This window comes from Ranitomeya imitator, chromosome 5 (genome assembly GCF_032444005.1).
Source record: "Ranitomeya imitator isolate aRanImi1 chromosome 5, aRanImi1.pri, whole genome shotgun sequence".
Taxonomy (NCBI): Eukaryota; Metazoa; Chordata; class Amphibia; order Anura; family Dendrobatidae; genus Ranitomeya; species Ranitomeya imitator.
This window is the reverse complement of record NC_091286.1, coordinates 474,674,517-474,694,518: the sequence shown is the minus strand read 5'-3', so window position 1 is coordinate 474,694,518 and position 20,002 is coordinate 474,674,517. Positions and strand designations below refer to the sequence as shown.

The window sequence follows — 20,002 nt, the reverse complement described above, 5'->3', positions numbered from 1 at the left end:
AGCAATCAATTTACAATCATTTTCTAATAACCCTGAAAGCCGCTGAGACCTCTAAGTGGGACTGGTTATCAAAAAGTAAAACTTACTACTTTCAATGAAAAAATGACATAAAAGAATAGGGTCGGGGCCTGGTCACTCTAGTCATAGGGGGAGTCCACAATGACCTGTCATTAAAGGATATTATTCCACATCTAAAAATTATTTCTTCTAAACAGATGGAAAGCACAGGGCAAAAAAAGAAAAGCAGCCTGTGGACAATACCTCATTTAAAAATAGGGTTATACACATTATTAGTTAGAAATATGTCACATGCTTAACCGGGTATTCAACAGCAAGTTAAAGGGCAATTGTTGTCTTCAAGATCCTATGTCAATATGTAGTAGATGTAATAATAATATTAGCAAATACCTCCAATTAGAAATGTAGTATAGTTCTTCTGATTCGCAATGTTGCTTATTTCCTGTGCCGGCATTGCAGTAGCTTAGGTATCCATGGTTATGACCACTAACACCTAAATAACTCACTATATGAGTGGTCGTAACCATAGGTATTTAAGCTACTGCAATGCCTGCACATTGGGTTAAGCGACATAGCGAATCTGAAGAAGTACAGTTAGGTCCATATATATTTGGACAGAGAACATTTTTCTAATTTTGGTTGTAGACATTATCACAATGAATTTTAAACAAAACAATTCAGATGCAGTTGAAGTTCAGACTTTCAGCTTTCATTTGAGGGTATCCACATTAAAATTGGATAAAGGGTTTAGCAGTTTCAGCTCCTTAACATGTGCCACCCTGTTTTTAAAGGGACCAAAGTAATTGGACAGATTCAATAATTTTAAATAAAATGTTCATTTCTAGTACTTGGTTAAAAACCCTTTGTTGGCAATGACTGCCTGAAGTCTTGAACTCATGGACATCACCAGACGCTGTGTTTCCTCCTTTTTGATGCTCTGCCCGGCCTACACTACAGTGGTTTTCAGTTGCTGTTTGTTTGTGGGCCTTTCTGTCTGAAGTTTAGTCTTTAACAAGTGAAATGCATGCTCAATTAGGTTGAAATCAGGTGACTGACTTGGCCATTCAAGAATATTCCACTTCTTTGCTTTAATAAACTCCTGGGTTGCTTTGGCTTTATGTTTTGGGTCATTGTCCATCTGTAGTATGAAACAATGACCAATCAATTTTCCTGCATTTGGCTGGATCTGAGCACACAGTATGGCTCTGAATACCTCAGAAGTCATTCGGCTGCTTCTGTCCTGTGTCACATCATCAATAAACACAAGTGACCCAGTGCCACTGGCAGCCATGCATGCCCAAGCCATCACACTGCCTCCACCATGTTTTACAGATGATGTGGTATGCTTTGGATCATGAGCTGTACCACGCCTTCACCATACTTTTCTCTTTCCTTCATTCTGGTAGAGGTTAATCTTGGTTTCATCTGTCCAAAGAATGTTCTTCCAGAACTGTGCTGGCTTTTTTAGATGTTTTTTTTAGCAAAGTCCAGTCTAGCCTTTTTATTCTTGATGCTTATGAGTGGCTTGCACCGTGCAGTGAACCCTCTGAATTTACTTTCATCCAGTCTTCTCTTTATGGTAGATTTGGATATTGATACGCCGACCTCCTGGAGAGTGTTGTTCACTTGGTTGGCTGTTGTGAAGGGGTTTCTCTTCACCATGGAGATTATTCTGCGATCATCCACCACTGTTGTCTTCCGTGGGCGCCCAGGTCTTTTGCATTGATGAGTTCACCAGTGCTTTCTTTCTTTCTCAGGATGTACCAAACTGTAGATTTTGCCACTCCTAATATTGTAGCAATTTCTCGGATGGGTTTTTTCTGTTTTCGCAGCTTAAGGATGGCTTGTTTCACCTGCATGGAGAGCTCCTTTGACCGCATGTTTACTTCACAGCAAAACCTTCCAAATGCAAGCACCACACCTCAAATCAACTCCAGGCCTTTTATCTGCTTAATTGAGATTGACATAACGAAGGGATTGCCCACATCTGTCCATGAAACAGCCTTGGAGTCAACTGTCCAATTACTTTTGGTTCCTTTAAAAACAGGGTGGCACATGTTAAGGAGCTGAAACTCCTAAACCCTTCATCCAATTTTAATGTGGATACCCTCAAAAGAAAGCAGAAAGTCTGAACTTCAACTGCATCTGAATTGTTTTGTTTAAAATTCATTGTGGTAATGTCTATAACCAAAATTAGAAAAATGTTGTCTCTGTCCAAATATATATGGACCTAACTGTAAACTACATTTCTATATGGAGGTATTAACTAATAATATTATTATTATTATTATTAGACCTACTATATATTGGGATAGAATTGTGAACATGGGAATAACCCTTAAAGCAAAAGAAGACCCCAGGAAAAGTAGCCCAAGGTCTTCAACCATCGTATAGGAAAAGTTGGCGCAAATTCCTATTTGGACAAAAAGAAGGACACTGCTGATCTATTACATTACCGCACCTGCAGTGGTAGAAAGGGTCAAGACATGACACTGCAGACACAAATGCAAAGTCAACAGGTCCGGAAAATCTTTCTACTGCTGATCATTCACATTAGATATTTGACAAGATCCGCTGACCAACTAATGGGTGGGAATAGCCCAAATGTTTCAAGAAATGTCAAGTTATAAATAATAATGACAGACTACGTCAAAATGAAAACCAGCCATTACTTTACTGCACATGGGAATAAGATGACCACTGTTGGCCTAATGGGTAACTGTCATGGGTACGGCCACATTACCTTATTCATGTGACATTAAGGGTAAGTTCACACAGGGCGTTTTTGAGGCGTTTTTTTTCTGCAGCAAAACCTGATCATCTTTTTTTTTTTTTTTTTCCAAATTTGTTTATTAGGTTTTGAATGAAAAGACATATAAAACAAATAACCCCTGAATCCAAACTTTCCCCACCACCTCCCCAACCACCCCTTCTCTGAGTGCACTCAACTTTTAAACCTGATCATCTTGTCAGGAAAGACGCTGCGCCAAAACACAGGTTTAGGTGCATTTTTGGTGCAGTTTTTAACGCCTTTTTTGGTGCGTTTTTTTTCTCTATGCCAATAAAGCTGAATGCACACAGAGAAAAAAAAAACTTCCTGTAGATAGATAGATAGATAGATAGAATGAATAGATAGATTGATAGAATAGTCAAACCATTTGCATATTGGAACATTGCCGGACATTTGCAAAACTAGCTCCCAATTGACCAATAGGTATGTGAAGATCAATAACATCTTCTGCTGCCACTAAGCAAAAAACTATACTCGTCATCGCACGTTGGGTGTCGTCATTACAGGCATAAAACATACAAATATGTCATGCAATATGTCATGAGGGTGGCATGATTGACAAACACTTCCCGCCATGCACACACGATGGAGTGGACATGCTGGGGCAGGCCATTACCAGAAGCAGGGCTTGTTCCTGCAGTAATTGCTGCTGCAAGATCTCTAATTGCCTCTGCTCTTCCTCTAGCTGTCGCCTGATGTACTCCTGGTAGGGACAGTTTTCGAAAGAAAAAAAAAAAAGAAGTGAGAAAGCTAAAGAATAGGGGAATAGGACATTAGATAACACACAAAGAGAAACAATACAAATTAGCGAACGTGCTAAGGCTATGTTCACAAGTCCAGTAATCAGGAGTTAGAACGGATCCAGCAGCAGCAATCCGTTGACCAAGAAGCTGTGCCGACAAAACATTTTTGTCCACCTGAAAAAAAAACATTTTAACTGGTTCAGTTTTTTTTTTTTTTTTTTAAACATTGAAGTCTATGGAAAACAGGTCCATTAAAGCAAACCGGCCATCTGGATTTTGCCAAGTAAACTACAGGCATTGTCAGGTTGGTGCCGTTACACTGATTAAAATGATTATACCTGGGCTGAAGAAATCTGTCTTGTGGTTCTTGTTTATTATGTCTTTGCAGTTTTGAGATAGTGATATGCTCGTTCCCCTGTGCGGGCTGTGGGAGGGTCTTTTTTTGTTGCTCTGGCCTCATCATAATCATTATGGGCTTAAATGACAGGTCACTGAACCTTCAGTAACCTGCCTCCTATTTTAAATACTGCGCTTGAACATGTAATGTAGTAGTCTTAAAAAACAAAACATGTTGCTTCATGAAAGTGGCGGTGCATGTGCAGTAGTAACTATCAGCAAGTGATGCTCTCAATCTTCGCATGTGCTGCCCACTGTGTTTCGAGGAACAGTGTGGGAGTGCACAGAAGAAGACGAAATGGTCACCACGCACCATAGCAATGCTCCTGCACTGGTCCCCGGTACACAGTGGGTGACGCATGCACAGATTGAGAGCACTGCTGCACAGATTGAGAACACTGCTTGCCGATAGATGCTACTTTGCATGCGGTGTCGGCGCCATTTTGTTGCAGCAATCTTTTTTTTTTTTTTTTTTAAAGACCACAAAATTAAATGTGTCAGCATAATATTTAAAATAGGGAGGCAAGTCACTGTCAGTGACCTGTCATTTTAGCCTAGAAAGATGACAATAAGGCCAGAGCACCAAACAAAGAGCCGCCCACAGGCCCGTCCCGGAGCACAAGCATCTCATTAACTGAAAACTTCTAAAGGTACCGTTACACTAAACGACTTACCAACGATCACGACCAGCGATACGACCTGGCCGTGATCGTTGGTAAGTCGTTGTGTGGTCGCTGGGGAGCTGTCACACAGACACTTCTCTCCAGCGACCAACGATCCGGGGAACGACTTCGGCATCGTTGAAACTGTCTTCAACGATGCCGAAGTCCCCGGGTAACCAGGGTAAACATCGGGTTACTAAGTGCAGGGCCGCGCTTAGTAACCTGATATTTACCCTGGTTACCATTGTAAAAGTTAAAAAAAAAAAACACTACATACTCACATTCCGATGTCTGTCACGTCCCCCGCCGTCAGCTTCCCGTACCGACTGTTAGTGCCGGCCGTAGAGCAGAGCACAGGGGTGACGTCACCGCTGTGCTCTGCTTTACGGCCGGCGCTGACAGTCAGTGCAGGGAAGCTGACGCCGGGGGACGTGACAGACATCGGAATGTGAGTATGTACTGTTTTTTTTTTTTTTTTTTTTAACTTTTACAATGGTAACCAGGGTAAATATCGGGTTACTAAGCGCGGCCCTGCGCTTAGTAACCCGATATTTACCCTGGTTACAAGTGAACACATCGCTGGATCGGCGTCACACACGCCGATCCAGCGATGACAGCGGGTGATCAGCGACCAAAAAAAGGTCCTGATCATTCCCCAGCGACCAACGATCTCCCAGCAGGGGCCTGATCGTTGGTCGCTGTCACACATAACGAGATAGTTAGCGGGATCATTGCTACGTCACAAAAAGTGTGACGTTGCAACGATATCGTTAACGAAATCGTTGTGTGAAGGTACTTTAAGGCTGCCGTCACACTAGCAGTATTTGGTCAGTATTTTACATCAGTATTTGGAAGTATTTTTTGGCTTACAAATACTGATGTAAAATACTGACCAAATACTGATAGTGTGACGGCAGCCTTATACGGATTACACAAAAACCACAAAAAGGATTTCTTCACTCCAGGTATCATTTTAATCAGTATAATAGTGCCAACCTGACAGTCTCTGTAGTCTACTTAACAAAATCCTGATAACAGGTTCGCTTTAAATAGCCATCTGTTTTTCTATTTGAAAAGGATCAATTTTTTGCTTCCTGGCAGTGGAAAAATAAATAGTTAACACATATTACTGCACATGTGAACTTTCATGTAATCATCTACTTGAAACTGGTAAAGTAAGCAAAAAACGGATCTTTTTAAAGTTGGAAAAAAATATTTAATGGATCCATTTTCCATAGACTTTAATGTTAAAAAAAGGATCCAGTTGAAAGACGTTTTTCCAGTCGTGTCTGCAAAACTATCAACGGATTGCTGCTGGATCCATTCTAACTGAAGAATAATTGGACATGTGTACATGGCCTATGAGATCTGAAATCACAGAATTACCCAAATAAAACAGGAGAGAAGTGCTAGCTTCAGCTCATTTGACAGATTTAAACATTTTATATTTATATATTGGATCTTTTTTAGTTTGATATGCAATCACTGTGTCAAATATCTGTGTGTTCAAAAGGAGATTTTTGTGTACTCACCGTAAAATCTTTTTCTCCGAGCCAATCATTGGGGGACACAGGACCATGGGTGTTATGCTGCTGCCACTAGGAGGACACTAAGTAAACAAAGGATTAACTCCTCCTCTGCAGTATACACCCCTTCACTGGCTACAATTTCACCAGTTCGGTAGTAAAGCAGTAGGAGCATGAACAAATGACAAACTATGTCAAAAACCAAGAAGTAACAACAAGCCAAACAGGCTAACAGGGTGGGTGCTGTGTCCCCCAATGATTGGCTCGGAGAAAAAGATTTTACGGTGAGTACACAAAAATCTCCTTTTCTCCTATGCCTCATTGGGGGATACAGGACCATGAGACGTACAAAAGCAGTCCCTGGGTGGGAAGCAATATGCTAATACCCCATGTACCACTTGCTTACGGCTAAGGAACTGCCGCTTGCAGAATACGCCTGCCAAGGGCGGCGTCTGCAGAAGAGAGAGAATGAATGTGGTAATGTTTGGTAAAAGTGAGCAAACTGGACCATTTCGCAGCCTTGCAGACCTGCTGTGCTGACGCCTGGTGCCGAATGGCCCACGAGGCGCCCACCGACCAGGTAGAATGGGCCGTGATCCCAGCTGGGATAGGAATACCTTTGACACGATAGGATTCTTCAATGGCCGACCGAATCCATTTAGCAATAGTAGCTTTGGAAGCGGGAGAACCCTTCCTTGGCCCCTCCGGAAGAACAAACAGGGCATCCGACGTGCGGAAGGGAGCTGTCCGTGAGACGTACCGACGAAGAGCTCTCACCACATCAAGAGAGCGCAGAGCCTTCTCAATGCGGTGGACCGGAGCCGGACAGAACGAAGGCAGAACAATCTCCTCATTGAGGTGGAAAGAAGAGACAACCTTGGGCAGAAAAGCGGGAGAAGTCCGCAATACCGCCTTGTCTGAATGAAAAATTAGAAACGGAGGGCGGCAGGAGAGTGCAGCCAACTCCGAAACCCACCTGATGGACGTAATAGCCACTAGGAACACTACTTTCCACTAAATTAAGATCCCACGGATCCAAGGGCATTTTTTTAGGGAGGCGCCACGTGGGAGACTCCCTGGAAAAAAGTCTTCACCGGCAATCTATTGGCAATCTTTCGCTGGAAAAGGACTGACAATGCCGAAACGTGACCCTTTAGAGAGCTAAGGGCAAGTCCCGACTCTAGTCCAGACTGAAGAAATTCGAGTATTGCAGGGATGGAAAATACCAAAGGGGATCGCCCCTGTGTTCACCATGAGAAGAAAATTCGCCAGGTACGGTGGTAACAGCGCATGGAAACAGGTTTCCTAGCCCTGATCATGGTGGACGACACCTCGGGAGTGAAACCCACTTGGCCTAGAATCCAGGATTCAACGGCCAGGCCGTCAAAGACAGGGCCCCTGAGTTCTGGTGGTAAATGGGGCCCTGTGAGAGAAGATCCACGCGATCTGGAAGACGCCAGGGGGCGTCAGCGACCAGCTGAACCAGTTCCGCGTACCATGCCCGGCGCGGCCAGTCTGGCGCAACAAGGATCACTGGTACCCCCTCTGCCCTGATCTTCTTGATGACGCTGGACAGCAGGGGAAGAGGAGGAAAAATGTACGGGAGACGGAACTGGTGCCAAGGCAAGACCAGGGCGTCTACTCTGATGGCCCGTGGATCGAGTGACCGAGCAAAGAACTGTGGAACCTTGTTGTTCAACCTGGTTGCCATGAGATCCACATCCGGAGTTCCCCAGCGAAGACAGATCTGCTGAAAAACCTCCGGGTGAAGAGACCACTCGCCCGAGGTGAGGCCCTGGCGGCTGAGGAAGTCCGCCACCCAATTCTCCACACCCGGAATGTGGATCGCCGAGATGGGCGAATGATTGGATTCCGCCCAGTGCAGAATGTGGGACACCTCGAGCATAGCCATCTTGCTGCGGGTTCCCCCCTGACGATTGATGTACGCCACAGCCGTGGCGTTGTCGGACTGGATTCTGACTGAGTGACCCGCCAGAAGGTGATGAAACTGGAACAATGCTAATCTGATAGCTCGTATCTCCAGGAGATTGATGGTAAGGCGAGACTCTCGAGAGGACCACCGCCCCTGAGCTGTGTGGTGGTTGAAAACCGCCCCCCAGCCTATGAGGCTGGCATCGGTGGTCACCACCAACCACTGCACAGGGAAAAAGGATCTTCCCTGGGTTAGGGAGGACTTCAACGTCCACCACCTGAGGGTCTTTCTGACCCGTGGGGACAGGATGAAGCGGCGGTCGAGGGAGGACGGATTGCCGTCCCACGCCGACAGAAGCACATGCTGAAGAGGACGGAGGTGAAATTGCGCGAATGGAACCGCTTCCATGGCAGCTACCATCCGCCCGAGAACGCGCATGCTGAACCGGATGGAGTGGGAGACTGGACGGGAAAGACTTTGGGCTCCCTGCGCAAGGCCAAGGCCTTGTCTTGAGGGAGGATGACCAGACCGCGAGAAGTGTCCAGAGTCATTCCAAGGAAGGTAATCCGCTGGGCCGGAATCGGAGAGGATTTCTCGAAGTTTATCTTCCAACCCAGGCGAGAAAGAGTATCCACCGTGAGAGCGACGGACTCTTCGCAGGCTGGGTAAGAAGGACCTTTTATTAGTAGGTTGTCCAGGTACGGAAGTACCACCACTCCCCTGGAATGAAGAATGGCCATGGCAGCCGCCATGACCTTCGTGAAGACCCTGGGGGCGGTGGCGAGGCCGAAAGGCAAGGCCACAAATTGCGAAGCGTAGGAACTTTTGATGCGGAGGAAAGATTGGGATGTGGAGGTAAGCATCCTTGATGACGATGAACGCGAGGAATTCTCCTTTTTCCATAGACGCAACCACCGATCGGAGGGATTCCATCCTGAAGTGACGGACTTTTACAAATTTGTTTAACAGTTTTAGGTCCAGGATCGGACGGAACAATCCGTCCTTCTTTGGGACCACGAATAGGTTCGAGTAGAACCCTTGGTCTGGGGGAACTGGAATGATGACTCCATCCCCTTGAAGTGCCCGTATGGCCTGAAGAAGAGCTGTTGTCTTTGATTTTGGAGGGCAAGACTGGAAGAAACGCGTCGGGGGAGGGAGGGGGGAGAAAATTCTATCTTGTATCCGGTGGATACCAGTTCCCCGACCCACTCGTCGGAAACGACAGTGCCAGGCTTGGCGGAACAAAAGTAAACGCCCTCCTACCCTGTTGGAGCCCCCGGAAGCCGCAAAGAGTCATTGCGTGGAGGATCTATGGGATGTGGATCCCTTAGACCCGAGTGGTATCGGTCTGGGTTTGCAATTACGGTTAGGTCTGTAAGAGACCTGGGAGCCTCGGCCGCCGCGCGTGCCTTGTCCTGATGAGGAGGTAGAGGGAGTGGAAGACCAGTTGGTATTGTTACGAAAAGGCCAAAATCGGGATTGTTGTTGATACCGAAACGGCCGGGTAGGCTTTTGCTGGGGAAGAAATTTACTTTTTCCCCCGGTGGTGTCTGAGATGATTTGGTCTAGTTTTTCACCAAACAAATGACCCGCCTGGTAGGGCAGAGATGTCAAGGAGCGCTTGGAGGCCGAATCTGCTCGCCAATCCCTGAGCCACAGTGCTCTTCTGATGGAGATTGCATTCGCGGCTGCTTGTGCCGCGCAATTGGCTGCGTCTATTGAGGCATTGACTACAAAGTCCCCAGCCTGGGCTATCTGGTTAGCCAGGTTGACCGCCTCAGGAGGAAGGTCTCTAGCTTGCATGGTCGAGGAAAGCGTCTCGGCCCAAGCGGACATAGCCTTAGCCACCCAAGAGGCAGCAAAGGAGGGAAAGAGGGAAGCTCCTGTGTCCTCGAAGACGGAGCGAGCCAGATAATCAATCTGGCGGTCAGAGGGGTTCTTAACAGAGGAGCCGTCTGACAGGGACAGGATGGTCTTGGAAGTGAGATGTGACACAGCAGGGTCGACAGAAGGGGACTGCAGCCAGTCCTTGATTATGTCCTGAGAAAAAGGATATTTGGCCTCTATGGGTTTTTGACCCATGAAACGTTTATCGGGGCGATCTCTGTTTTTATACAATTTCTTTGAACTCAGGATGAGTGACAAAAAACTTTTGGACACGTTTAGTCTTTTTGAACGACACCACGTGTTCGGGAGTAGACACGGATTCCTCGGTCACCTTCAGGGTCTGGTTAACCGCCTCAATGAGAGAATCGAGTGTCTCTTGGGAGGGGGAGAAATCCTGAACATAAGAATCATCGGACTCATATTCAAAGTCGTTCGGGTTGTCTGGGGAAGGGGACCGGGACGCAGAGGTTGCCGACGCTGAAAAACCAGCTGGCCCGTGGTCAGGGGAAGAAACATGGGCCCGTTTCCTAGAACCCCGAGAAGGAGGAGATAGCGTGCGCCCCCTGCTGGTGGACGGATCCGTACCGTCGCCCGTATCCACCGCGGACTGACCTGAAGGGGGGCCCCGGAGGGAATCAACCGCCCTGACTAGAAAATCCATAGATCGTGACAGAGAAGCTGCCCACTTAGGGGGACTAGGCTCCACAGGGTCGGCGGCGGAGGCATCGGTGGCGGCATCGGCGGGAGGCGGCTGCGCAGGGGCCGGAACACAATCCGCACACAAAGGGCTAGTGTGAGCTCGGGGCAGGGCTGCATTGCAAGTGGCACATACAGTGAAAAATACTGTGTGCTTCTTGTTTCCCTTTTTAGTCTCCTTGGATTGAGACATAGTGTCTTCAGAGACAGAGCGGGCAGTATACGCAGGGAAGGGGTTAAGCTTTCTTGAAGCAGCTTACCCACGATCCTGCCTGTGTCCCCGGGGAGGAATTAGCCGTGGCGGTTTTGGAGAGCTGTGGACGCGTGGGCTCCTTGCAGGGAGGTAGAGCAATATGGCCCCCGAGATCTGCAGGGCGCCTCTCGTCCCAGACGAGAAGCGCCGAAATAGGGGGCGGGGTTACAGCCGTGGGAGGGATCTGCCCACTGCGGCCTACTCCGGCTGAAAAGCCGAGGACTAAATTTTTGGCCTGCCCGGCGATGTGCGGCGGCGGCCGCAAGGAGCGCTGCATACCACCGTGGCCTACTCCGGCTGAAAAGCCGGGGACTAAATTTCTGGCCTGCCTGGCGATGTGCGGCGGCCGCGACGGAGCGCTGCTTACCACCGCTGGCTGACGGCGCCTCTCCCCAGGGACCCTGACTGCATCGCTGTATACTCACAGCGTCGCAGGACCTCTTGTCCTGTGAGGGTGCGCACTCAATCCATGCACCCTGGATGGGGGATGGAGAGGCCCCTGATGCGTCCTCATCCCCAAAAAGGGGTTTGTCTTGGGGCTTTGTGGATCTTCCTCTGTCGTGCCCCGGAGAGGTACATGAGAGCAGGGCTCTATGTGCTCGCTGCAGGGAGGGGGGTAGTGGGGGGAAATCGGGACCAAGGATGGAACCGTTGCCCCAGCAATAATTTGCCCCACCAAAATTTGCCCCAGACGTCGCAGGAGAGGGACGGGGAGGTATACTCACCATGCTCGCCTGTTGTTGGTTCGGGGGAGAGCGGGCCCTATAAAAAAGGACCTGTCGCCCCCTTCACTCCGTTGGGTAAAATTAAAATCAAAAATTTAAATTTAAATTTAAAACAAGAAAGTTGGGGTCTGAAAACAGACCCAAGTGCCTCCTACAGACACTAAGCACTGGTGAAATTGTAGCCAGTGAAGGGGTGTATACTGCAGAAGAGGAGTTAATCTTTTGTTTACTTAGTGTCCCCCTAGTGGCAGCAGCATAACACCCATGGTCCATGGTCCTGTGTCCCCCAATGAGGCGTAGGAGAAAAGAAAACTAAACCTAGGATGTAAAAAGAAAAGACAACAATGTCCACAAAGTTTGTCAACCAGCAAGATATTCTACATGCTATGAAAAGTCAGTCCATCCACAGGGGTTAATTTCCACTTAGAGACAGACAAGGGGAAAGGATAAGAAGGCAGGTTTATCAATATTTTATCAATATTTTTACCACTGCGAACAATCATCATTTCGCAGCCTATTGCCTTACAGCCAGACACAAAATTGTGACTTGAAGAAGGAAAAATAGTCTGATCTCCTGGAACAAAAATAGCATTTTTTAATCAATATTTCAGTAATATACAGGAAAGGGGAATGTCATGGCAGAGATTGGGGGAATGCTTTCCTGCGTATGTTCTACATTTAACGTTCTTTAAGAATGCACAAATGTTGTTGGAAGGATTCTATGTCATTTACATTTGCTATGTATTTTCAATATGTACCCAAGGGTGTGCGTCCAACATTTTTGTATTCAGGTTGTATTTTGTTTTCTAGTTGCAAAGAATTCAATCAGATGATGATGTTTGTATTGAGAAAAAAAAGTAGTTTTTGAGAAAAACGCTGAAACCTTTAAGGCCATGTTCACATGTTCAGTATTTTACATCAGTATTTGTCAGCCAAAACCAGGAGTGGGTGATAAATCCAGAAGTGGTGACATGTTTCTATTATACTTTTCCTCTGATTGTTCCACTCCAGGTTTTGGCTTACAAATACTGAGGTAAAATACTGATCAAATATTGAATGTGAACGTGGCTTAAAGCATATAAAATAAAGCATCTAATAAAACAAATATGCTGTTAAACCATTTTATGCATGAATGTAGCCTATCAGCTTGTATGCATTATAGCATTGACAGCTAGCTCTTCAGCTTATTAGCGACCAGTGTCACAGGTAGGAGTCGCTGTTTGCTCTCCCCAGGATGCGCACGGAGGCATAGTGAGGCCATGAAGCGGCATTGCAGTCGCAGGTGTAGCTGTGATTGCAATGGTGAAGCAGTGACCGATTTCACAAGTAGGGGTCACTGTGTGTTCTCCCAGGTTGTGCAGGATGTTATGTTGTGAAACAGATTGCAGGATGGTAGTCGTGCAGTCCGTTTCATTCCAGGCCGGGGTTTTCCATGTGACTGAAGGCCACAAGTTTCTTTGTTAACCCCTTCATGACCGTGGGATTTTTCGTTTTTCCGTGTTCGTTTTTCACTCCCCTCCTTCCCAGAGCCATAACTTTTTTATTTTTCTGTCAATTTGGCCATGTGAGGGCTTATTTTTTGTGGGACGAGTTGTACTTTTGAACGACATCATTGGTTTTACCATGTTGTGTACTAGAAAACAGGAAAAAAATTCCAAGTGCGGTGAAATTGCAAAAAAAGTGCAATCGCACACTTGTTTTTTGCTTGGCTTTTTTGCTAGGTTCAATAAATGCTAAAACTGACCTGCCATTATGATTCTCCAGGTCATTACGAGTTCATAGACACCAAACATGTCTAGGTTATTTTTTACCTAAGTGGTGAAAAAAAATTCCAAACTTTGCTAAAAAAATAAAAAATTTTGCGCCATTTTCCGATACTCGTAGTGTCTCCATTTTTCATGATCTGGGGTCGGTTGAGGGCTTAATTTTTGCGTGCCGAGCTGGCGTTTTTAATGATTCCAATTCGGTGCAGATACGTGCTTTTGATCGCCCGTTATTGCATTTTAATGCAATGTCGCGGCGACCAAAAACATGTAATTCTGGCGTTTCGATTTTTTTTCTCGTTACGCCGTTTAGCGATCAGGTTAATGCTTTTTTATTATTGATAGATCGGGCGATTCTGAACGTGGCGATACCAAATATGTGTAGATTTGATTTTTTTTTATTGATTTATTTTGATTGGGGCGAAAGGGGGGTGATTTAAACTTTTATATTTGTTTTATTTTTTTCACATTTTTTTTAACTTTTTTTTTTTATTTTTTTTTTACTTTTGCCATGCTTCAATAGCCTCCATGGGAGGCTAGAAGCAGGCACAGAACGATCGCCTCTGCTACATAGCAGCGATCTGCTGTTCGCTGCTACAGTCATGGCCAAAAGTATTGACACCCCTGCAATTCTGTCAGATAATACTCAGTTTCTTCCTGAAAATGATTGCAAACACAAATTCTTTGGTATTATCTTCATTTAACTTGTCTTAAATGAAAAAACACAAAAGAGAATAAAGCAAAAACCAAAACGTTGATCATTTCACACAAAACTCCAAAAATGGGCCAGACAAAAGTATTGGCACCCTCGGCCTAATACTTGGTTGCACAACCTTTAGCCAAAATAACTGCGACCAACCGCTTCCGGTAACCATCAATGAGTTTCTTACAATGCTCTGCTGGAATTTTAGACCATTCTTCTTTGGCAAACTGCTCCAGGTCCCTGATATTTGAAAGGTGCCTTCTCCAAACTGCCATTTTTAGATCTCTCCACAGGTGTTCTATGGGATTCAGGTCTGGACTCATTGCTGGCCACCTTAGAAGTCTCCAGTGCTTTCTCTCAAACCATTTTCTAGTGCTTTTTGAAGTGTGTTTTGGGTCATTGTCATGCTGGAAGACCCATGACCTCTGAGGGAGACCCAGCTTTCTCACACTGGGCCCTACATTATGCTGCAAAATTTGTTGATAGTCTTCAGACTTCATAATGCCATGCACACGGTCAAGCAGTCCAGTGCCAGAGGCAGCAAAGCAACCCCAAAACATCAGGAAACCTCCGCCATGTTTGACTGTAGGGACCGTGTTCTTTTCTTTGAATGCTTCTTTTTTTCTGCTGTAAACTCTATGTTGATGCCTTTGCCCAAAAAGCTCTACTTTTGTCTCATCTGACCAGATAACATTCTTCCAAAACGTTTTAGGCTTTTTCTGGTAAGTTTTGGCAAACTCCAGCCTGGCTATTTTATGTCTCGGGGTAAGAAGTGGGGTCTTCCTGGGTCTCCTACTATACAGTCCCTTTTCATTCAGACGCCGACGGATAGTACGGGTTGACACTGTTGTACCCTCGGACTGCAGGGCAGCTTGAACTTGTTTGGATGTTAGTCTAGGTTCTTTATCCAACATCCGCACAATCTTGCGTCGAAATCTCTTGTCAATTTTTCTTTTCCATCCACATCTAGGGAGGTTAGCCACAGTGCCATGGGCTTTAAACTTCTTGATGACACTGCGCACGGTAGACACAGGAACATTCAGGTCTTTGGAGATGGACTTGTAGCCTTGAGATTGCTCATGCTTCCTCACAATTTGGTTTCTCAAGTCAGACAGTTCTTTGGTCTTCTTTCTTTTCTCCATGCTCAATGTGGTACACACAAGGACACAGGACAGAGGTTGAGTCAACTTTAATCCATGTCAACTGGCTGCAAGTGTGATTTAGTTATTGCCAACACCTGTTAGGTGCCACAGGTAAGTTACAGGTGCTGTTAATTACACAAATTAGAGAAGCATCACATGATTTTTCGAACGGTGCCAATACTTTTGTCCACCCCCTTTTTTATATTTGGTGTGGATTTATATCCAATTTGGCTTTAGGACAATTCTTTTTGTGTTTTTTCATTTAAGACAAATTAAATGAAGATAATAATACTAAAGAATTTGTGATTGCAATCATTTTCAGGAAGAAACTGAGTATTATCTGACAGAATTGCAGGGGTGTTAATACTTTTGGCCATGACTGTATGTAGTAGAAAATCAGGTGTGCTGTGAGCGCCGGCCACAGGGTGGCGCTCACAGCTACCGGCGATCAGTAGCCATAGAGGTCTCAAGGACCTCTATGGTTACAATGGAGAAGCATCGCCGACCCCCGATCATGTGACGGTGTCGGCGATGACGTCATTTCCGGCCGCTCGGCCGGATGCGGTAGTTAAATGCCGCTGTCTGCGTTTGACAGTGGCATTTAACTAGTTAATAGCGGCGGGTGAATCGCGATTTCACCAGCCGCTATTGCGGGCACATGTCAGCTGTTCAGAACAGCTGACATGTCCCGGCTTTGATGCGGGCTCACCGCGGAGCCCTGCATCAAAGCAGGGGGCTGACATCGGACGTACTATACCGTCCGATGTCAGTAAGGGGTTAAAGCCCTGCAGTAAAGGGTTTGGGTGTGTCGGATGTAATGTCAGTGTGAGTCTGGTGTTCAGCGAGAGTGCAGAGCAGAGGCCCTGCAGAGAGCTGGCTGTGTGTGAAGAGACACCAGTAAGTGTAGCCGAACAGCCAAGGCAGCTGAAAGGTTTGGCACTCACAATGTACACAGCGGTGCAGATGCCCACGGCAACCAGTCAAAGGAGGACTGGCATGTTTAGTGCCTGCATACAGGAGGATATGGTTCGAGGCTGCGATCCGGACTGTGTTATGCCGTGAGTAAGACATATTAACACGGTGGTGTAATTGCCCACGGTAACTGGTCAGAGGAAGACCGGCGTGTTTTGTGACTGCGATCTAAAAGATACCGTGTAGTTTGCAGTGCTGTGAAATAGACACTAATATCATATGCACTTGTGTGTGAATTGGACATTTAATGTGGGTCACTGCCTCTTCACTGCATACGTGTGCTACCGCTGCACTACACCAGGCTATCCAGAAGATTCAGAGTATGCGCATACGTTTAGAATTTGTAGTAAGTTTTTTTCTACTGCAAAAAACAGTGTTGGCAGGATAAATGCTACATAAAATATGCGCTTTTATGATTTTTTTTTTTGTCTTTATTTTATTTGTATGGATGAAAAATGCAGCAAATACGTGGAAAGTATTGATATACTTGGAAAAAAAAACACTTTGAAGGTTCATATCTGCAATGAAAAAAATAAGCATATGCATGAGATTTCAGAAATCTCATTCACTTTGCTGGTACTGTAAGAATCTGCACTTTTTCAGCAGCAAAAACGCTAAGTGTAAACAAGCCCTTGGATTGAGAACTTTATCCAAAATTAATTACAATTTTTCATTCAAATACTAGGGCATCCAATTTAGAAAACATAAAACCTTTTCATGTTCAGCCCTTCTGCGTTCCTCTTCTCTGCGCATTTGCTCCTCATAACGCCGACGCTGGTCTCTCTCCTGCTGTTTCCTCATCTCTTTTTCTCGTCTTTGCTGCTAAACAAAGAAGGGAAAATGTAAAATGATTATCAGTTATACATACATATATGCTAGCCACCTTAGGGAGAGACCCAAGTTGGGCTAAATGTAGCGGGACGAAAGAGACCGAAAAGTCATCTACTTAAAGGAAATACATAGTGGATGCTTTCCTGAAACGGAAAGTACTTGCAAGCAGCATAATACAAAGAATAGCAGGTTTACCCAGAATCCTTTGCAGTATTTAGCCCAACTTGGGTCTCTCCCTAAGGTGGCTAGCATATATGTATCGCTTGCTCACCGAGCCCCACTCCATACAGCCAACCAATTCCAGCCCTGTGCTGATGAGGGCCTAAAGCCCGAAACACGTGTCCACAGGTAGGAATTGGTTGGCTGTGTAAATTTAGAAACTAATCCGCAGCATTGCACGCTTGGCGGTTCCAAGCGCTGTGGATTAGACAGGGGTGGAAAGAGATGATTTGCATAGCTCCGCCTACTGCAAAGGATTCTGGGTAAACCTGCTATTCTTTGTATTATGCTGCTTGCAAGTACTTTCCGTTTCAGGAAAGCATCCACTATGTACACCCAGTTATACATAGTATTCTATATCTAACATTAATTTCTGCTCTGTACTTAAAACAGTTGTCTGCTTATTTAGAATTAAAAGGCTATGCTTATGACAAGTCTCGATAACAGATAAGTGATGGTCTGACTATTGGCACCACTAATTTACAGAAACCAGAAATCTTTTTAATGGCAAAAAGTACTACGAAACAGTACAATTACCGTACTCATGGCTGTAATGGAAAAAATATATATATTCACACACACATCCTCCTTCTCCTCTCGCTTCCTCAAACTCAATGTGGACAAATCTGAACTCACTCATCATCTTTCCTCCATCTCATAGATCTTCCTTACCTGACGTATCTATCGCAATTAATCCCTTTCTGCCAGCTGACGTACTATTCAGCTTTGAGCCCACCTCAAAGCCGCGACATGTCAGCTGTTTTGTACAGCTGACATGTGCGCGCAATGAGCGCGAGCAGAATCGCGATCCGCCCGCGCCCATTAACTAGTTAAATGCCGCCGTCAAACGCTGACAGCGGCATTTAACTAGTGCTCCCGGCCGCGCGGCCGGAAGTGCTCGCACCGCTGTCCCCCTGTCACATGATCGGGGGTCATCGGTGCATTGCCATAACAACCAGAGGTCTCCTTGAGACCTCTATGGTTGTTGATGGCCAATTGCTTTGAGCGCCACCCTGTGGTCGGCGTTCAAAGCACACCTGCATTTCTGCTACATAGAGGTGATCTGTGCTTCACCTCTATGTAGCAGAGCCGATTGTGAAGTGCATGCTTCTAGCCTCCTATGGAGGCTATTGAAGCATGCCAAAAAAAAAAAAAGTGTTTAAAAATATAAAAAAATAAAAAATATATAAAAGTTCAAATCACCCCCCTTTCGCCCCAATCAAAATAAAACAATAAAAGAAAAAAAAAATCAAACCTACACATATCTGGTATTGCTGCGTTCAGAATCGCCCGATCTATCAATAAAAACAAAGGATTAACCTGATCGCTAAATGGCGTAGAAAGAAAAAAAAAAATCAAACGACAAAATTACGTTTTTTTGGTCGTCGCGACATTGCATTAAAATGCAATAACGGGCGATCAAAAGAACATATCTGCACCAAAATGGTATCATTAAAAACGCCAGCTCGGCACGCAAAAAATAAGCCCTCACCCGACCCCAGATCACGAATATTGGATACGCTACATGTATCGGAAAATGGCGCAAATTTTTTTTTTATTTTTAGCAAACTTTGGAATTTTTTTTTACCACTTAGATAAAAGAGAACCTAGACATGTTAGGTGTCTATGAACTCGTAATGACCTGGAGAATCAAAACGGCAGGTCAGTTTTAGCATTTAGTGAACCTAGCAAAAAAGCCAAACAAAAAACAAGTGTGAGATTGCACTTTTTTGCAATTTCATTGCACTTGGAATTTTTTTGCCGTTTTCTGTTACACGGCATGGGAAAACCAATGGTATCATTCAAAAGTACATCTCGCCCCGCAAAAAATAAGCCCTCACATGGCCATATTGACGGAAAAATAAAAAAGTTATGGCTCTGGGAAGGAGGGGTGCTAAAAACTAAAACGAAAAAAAGCTCCGGGGGTGAAGGGGTTAAATACATCACGCTTTCCCCAGTACTGGAAGTCCGCTGCCTCGGAGTAACCTTTGACTCTGCCCTGTCCTTCAAACCGCACATCCAAGCTCTTTCCATCTCCTGTCACCTCCAGCTCAAAAATATCTCCAGAATCCGTCCTTTCCTCAACCATCAATCTACTAAAACTATTGTGCATGCCCTCATCATCTCCCGCCTTTCTGTGGCCTCCCTGCTAACATCCTTGCACCTCTCCAGTCCATCCTTAACTCTGCTGCCTGACTAATTAATCTCTCTCCTCGCTACTCCTCCGCTCCGCCCTCTGCAAATCTTTTCACTGGCTCCCATTCCCTCAGCGCATGCAGTTCAATTTACTAATACTGACCTACAAAGCCATCCATAACTGGTCTCTTCCATATATCTCTTAACTAATCTCCAGATATCTTCCCTCATGTAATCTCTGGTCCTCCCAAGACCTCCTTCTCTCCTCCACACTTATTCGCTCCTCACCCAACCGCCTCCAAGACTTGTCCCGAATTTCCACCATCCTCTGGAATTCTTTGCCCCAACACATCTGACTATCAACCACATTCGGATCCTTCAGACGGAACCTGAAAATCCACCACTTCAGGAAAGCTTACACAGCCTGCACTGACACAGCTGCCTCCTCACCACTACCGGAGCTACAGCCTCACCAACACCGGAGCTCCTGCAACCCTCGACCTACTGTCTCCTTCCCCACCACCACTGTAGAATGTAAGCTCGCAAGGTCTCCGCCCCTCTGTATCAGTCTGTAATTGTTAGTTTGCTTACTGCAAGTGATATATG

The 20,002-nt window shown here is 45.5% G+C and overlaps 1 protein-coding gene across 13 annotated transcripts in view; it reads right to left on the bottom strand.

Annotated features, from left to right (window-relative positions):
* The window catches only part of TNIK (TRAF2 and NCK interacting kinase), a 383,200-nt gene that overhangs the window by 92,486 nt on the left and 270,712 nt on the right, over positions 1-20,002 (bottom strand). For 6 of the 13 annotated variants that reach the window (XM_069727325.1, XM_069727314.1, XM_069727316.1 and 3 more), the window contains exons 13-14: positions 16,922-17,032; positions 3,426-3,512 (exon numbers count right to left, since the gene is read on the bottom strand). In XM_069727325.1, coding sequence (XP_069583426.1) covers positions 3,426-3,512; positions 16,922-17,032 — 198 coding nt within the window. The remainder of the gene's footprint in view (positions 1-3,425; positions 3,513-16,921; positions 17,033-20,002) is intronic. The other 7 variants (XM_069727315.1, XM_069727320.1, XM_069727323.1 and 4 more) reach the window with 3 other exon arrangements.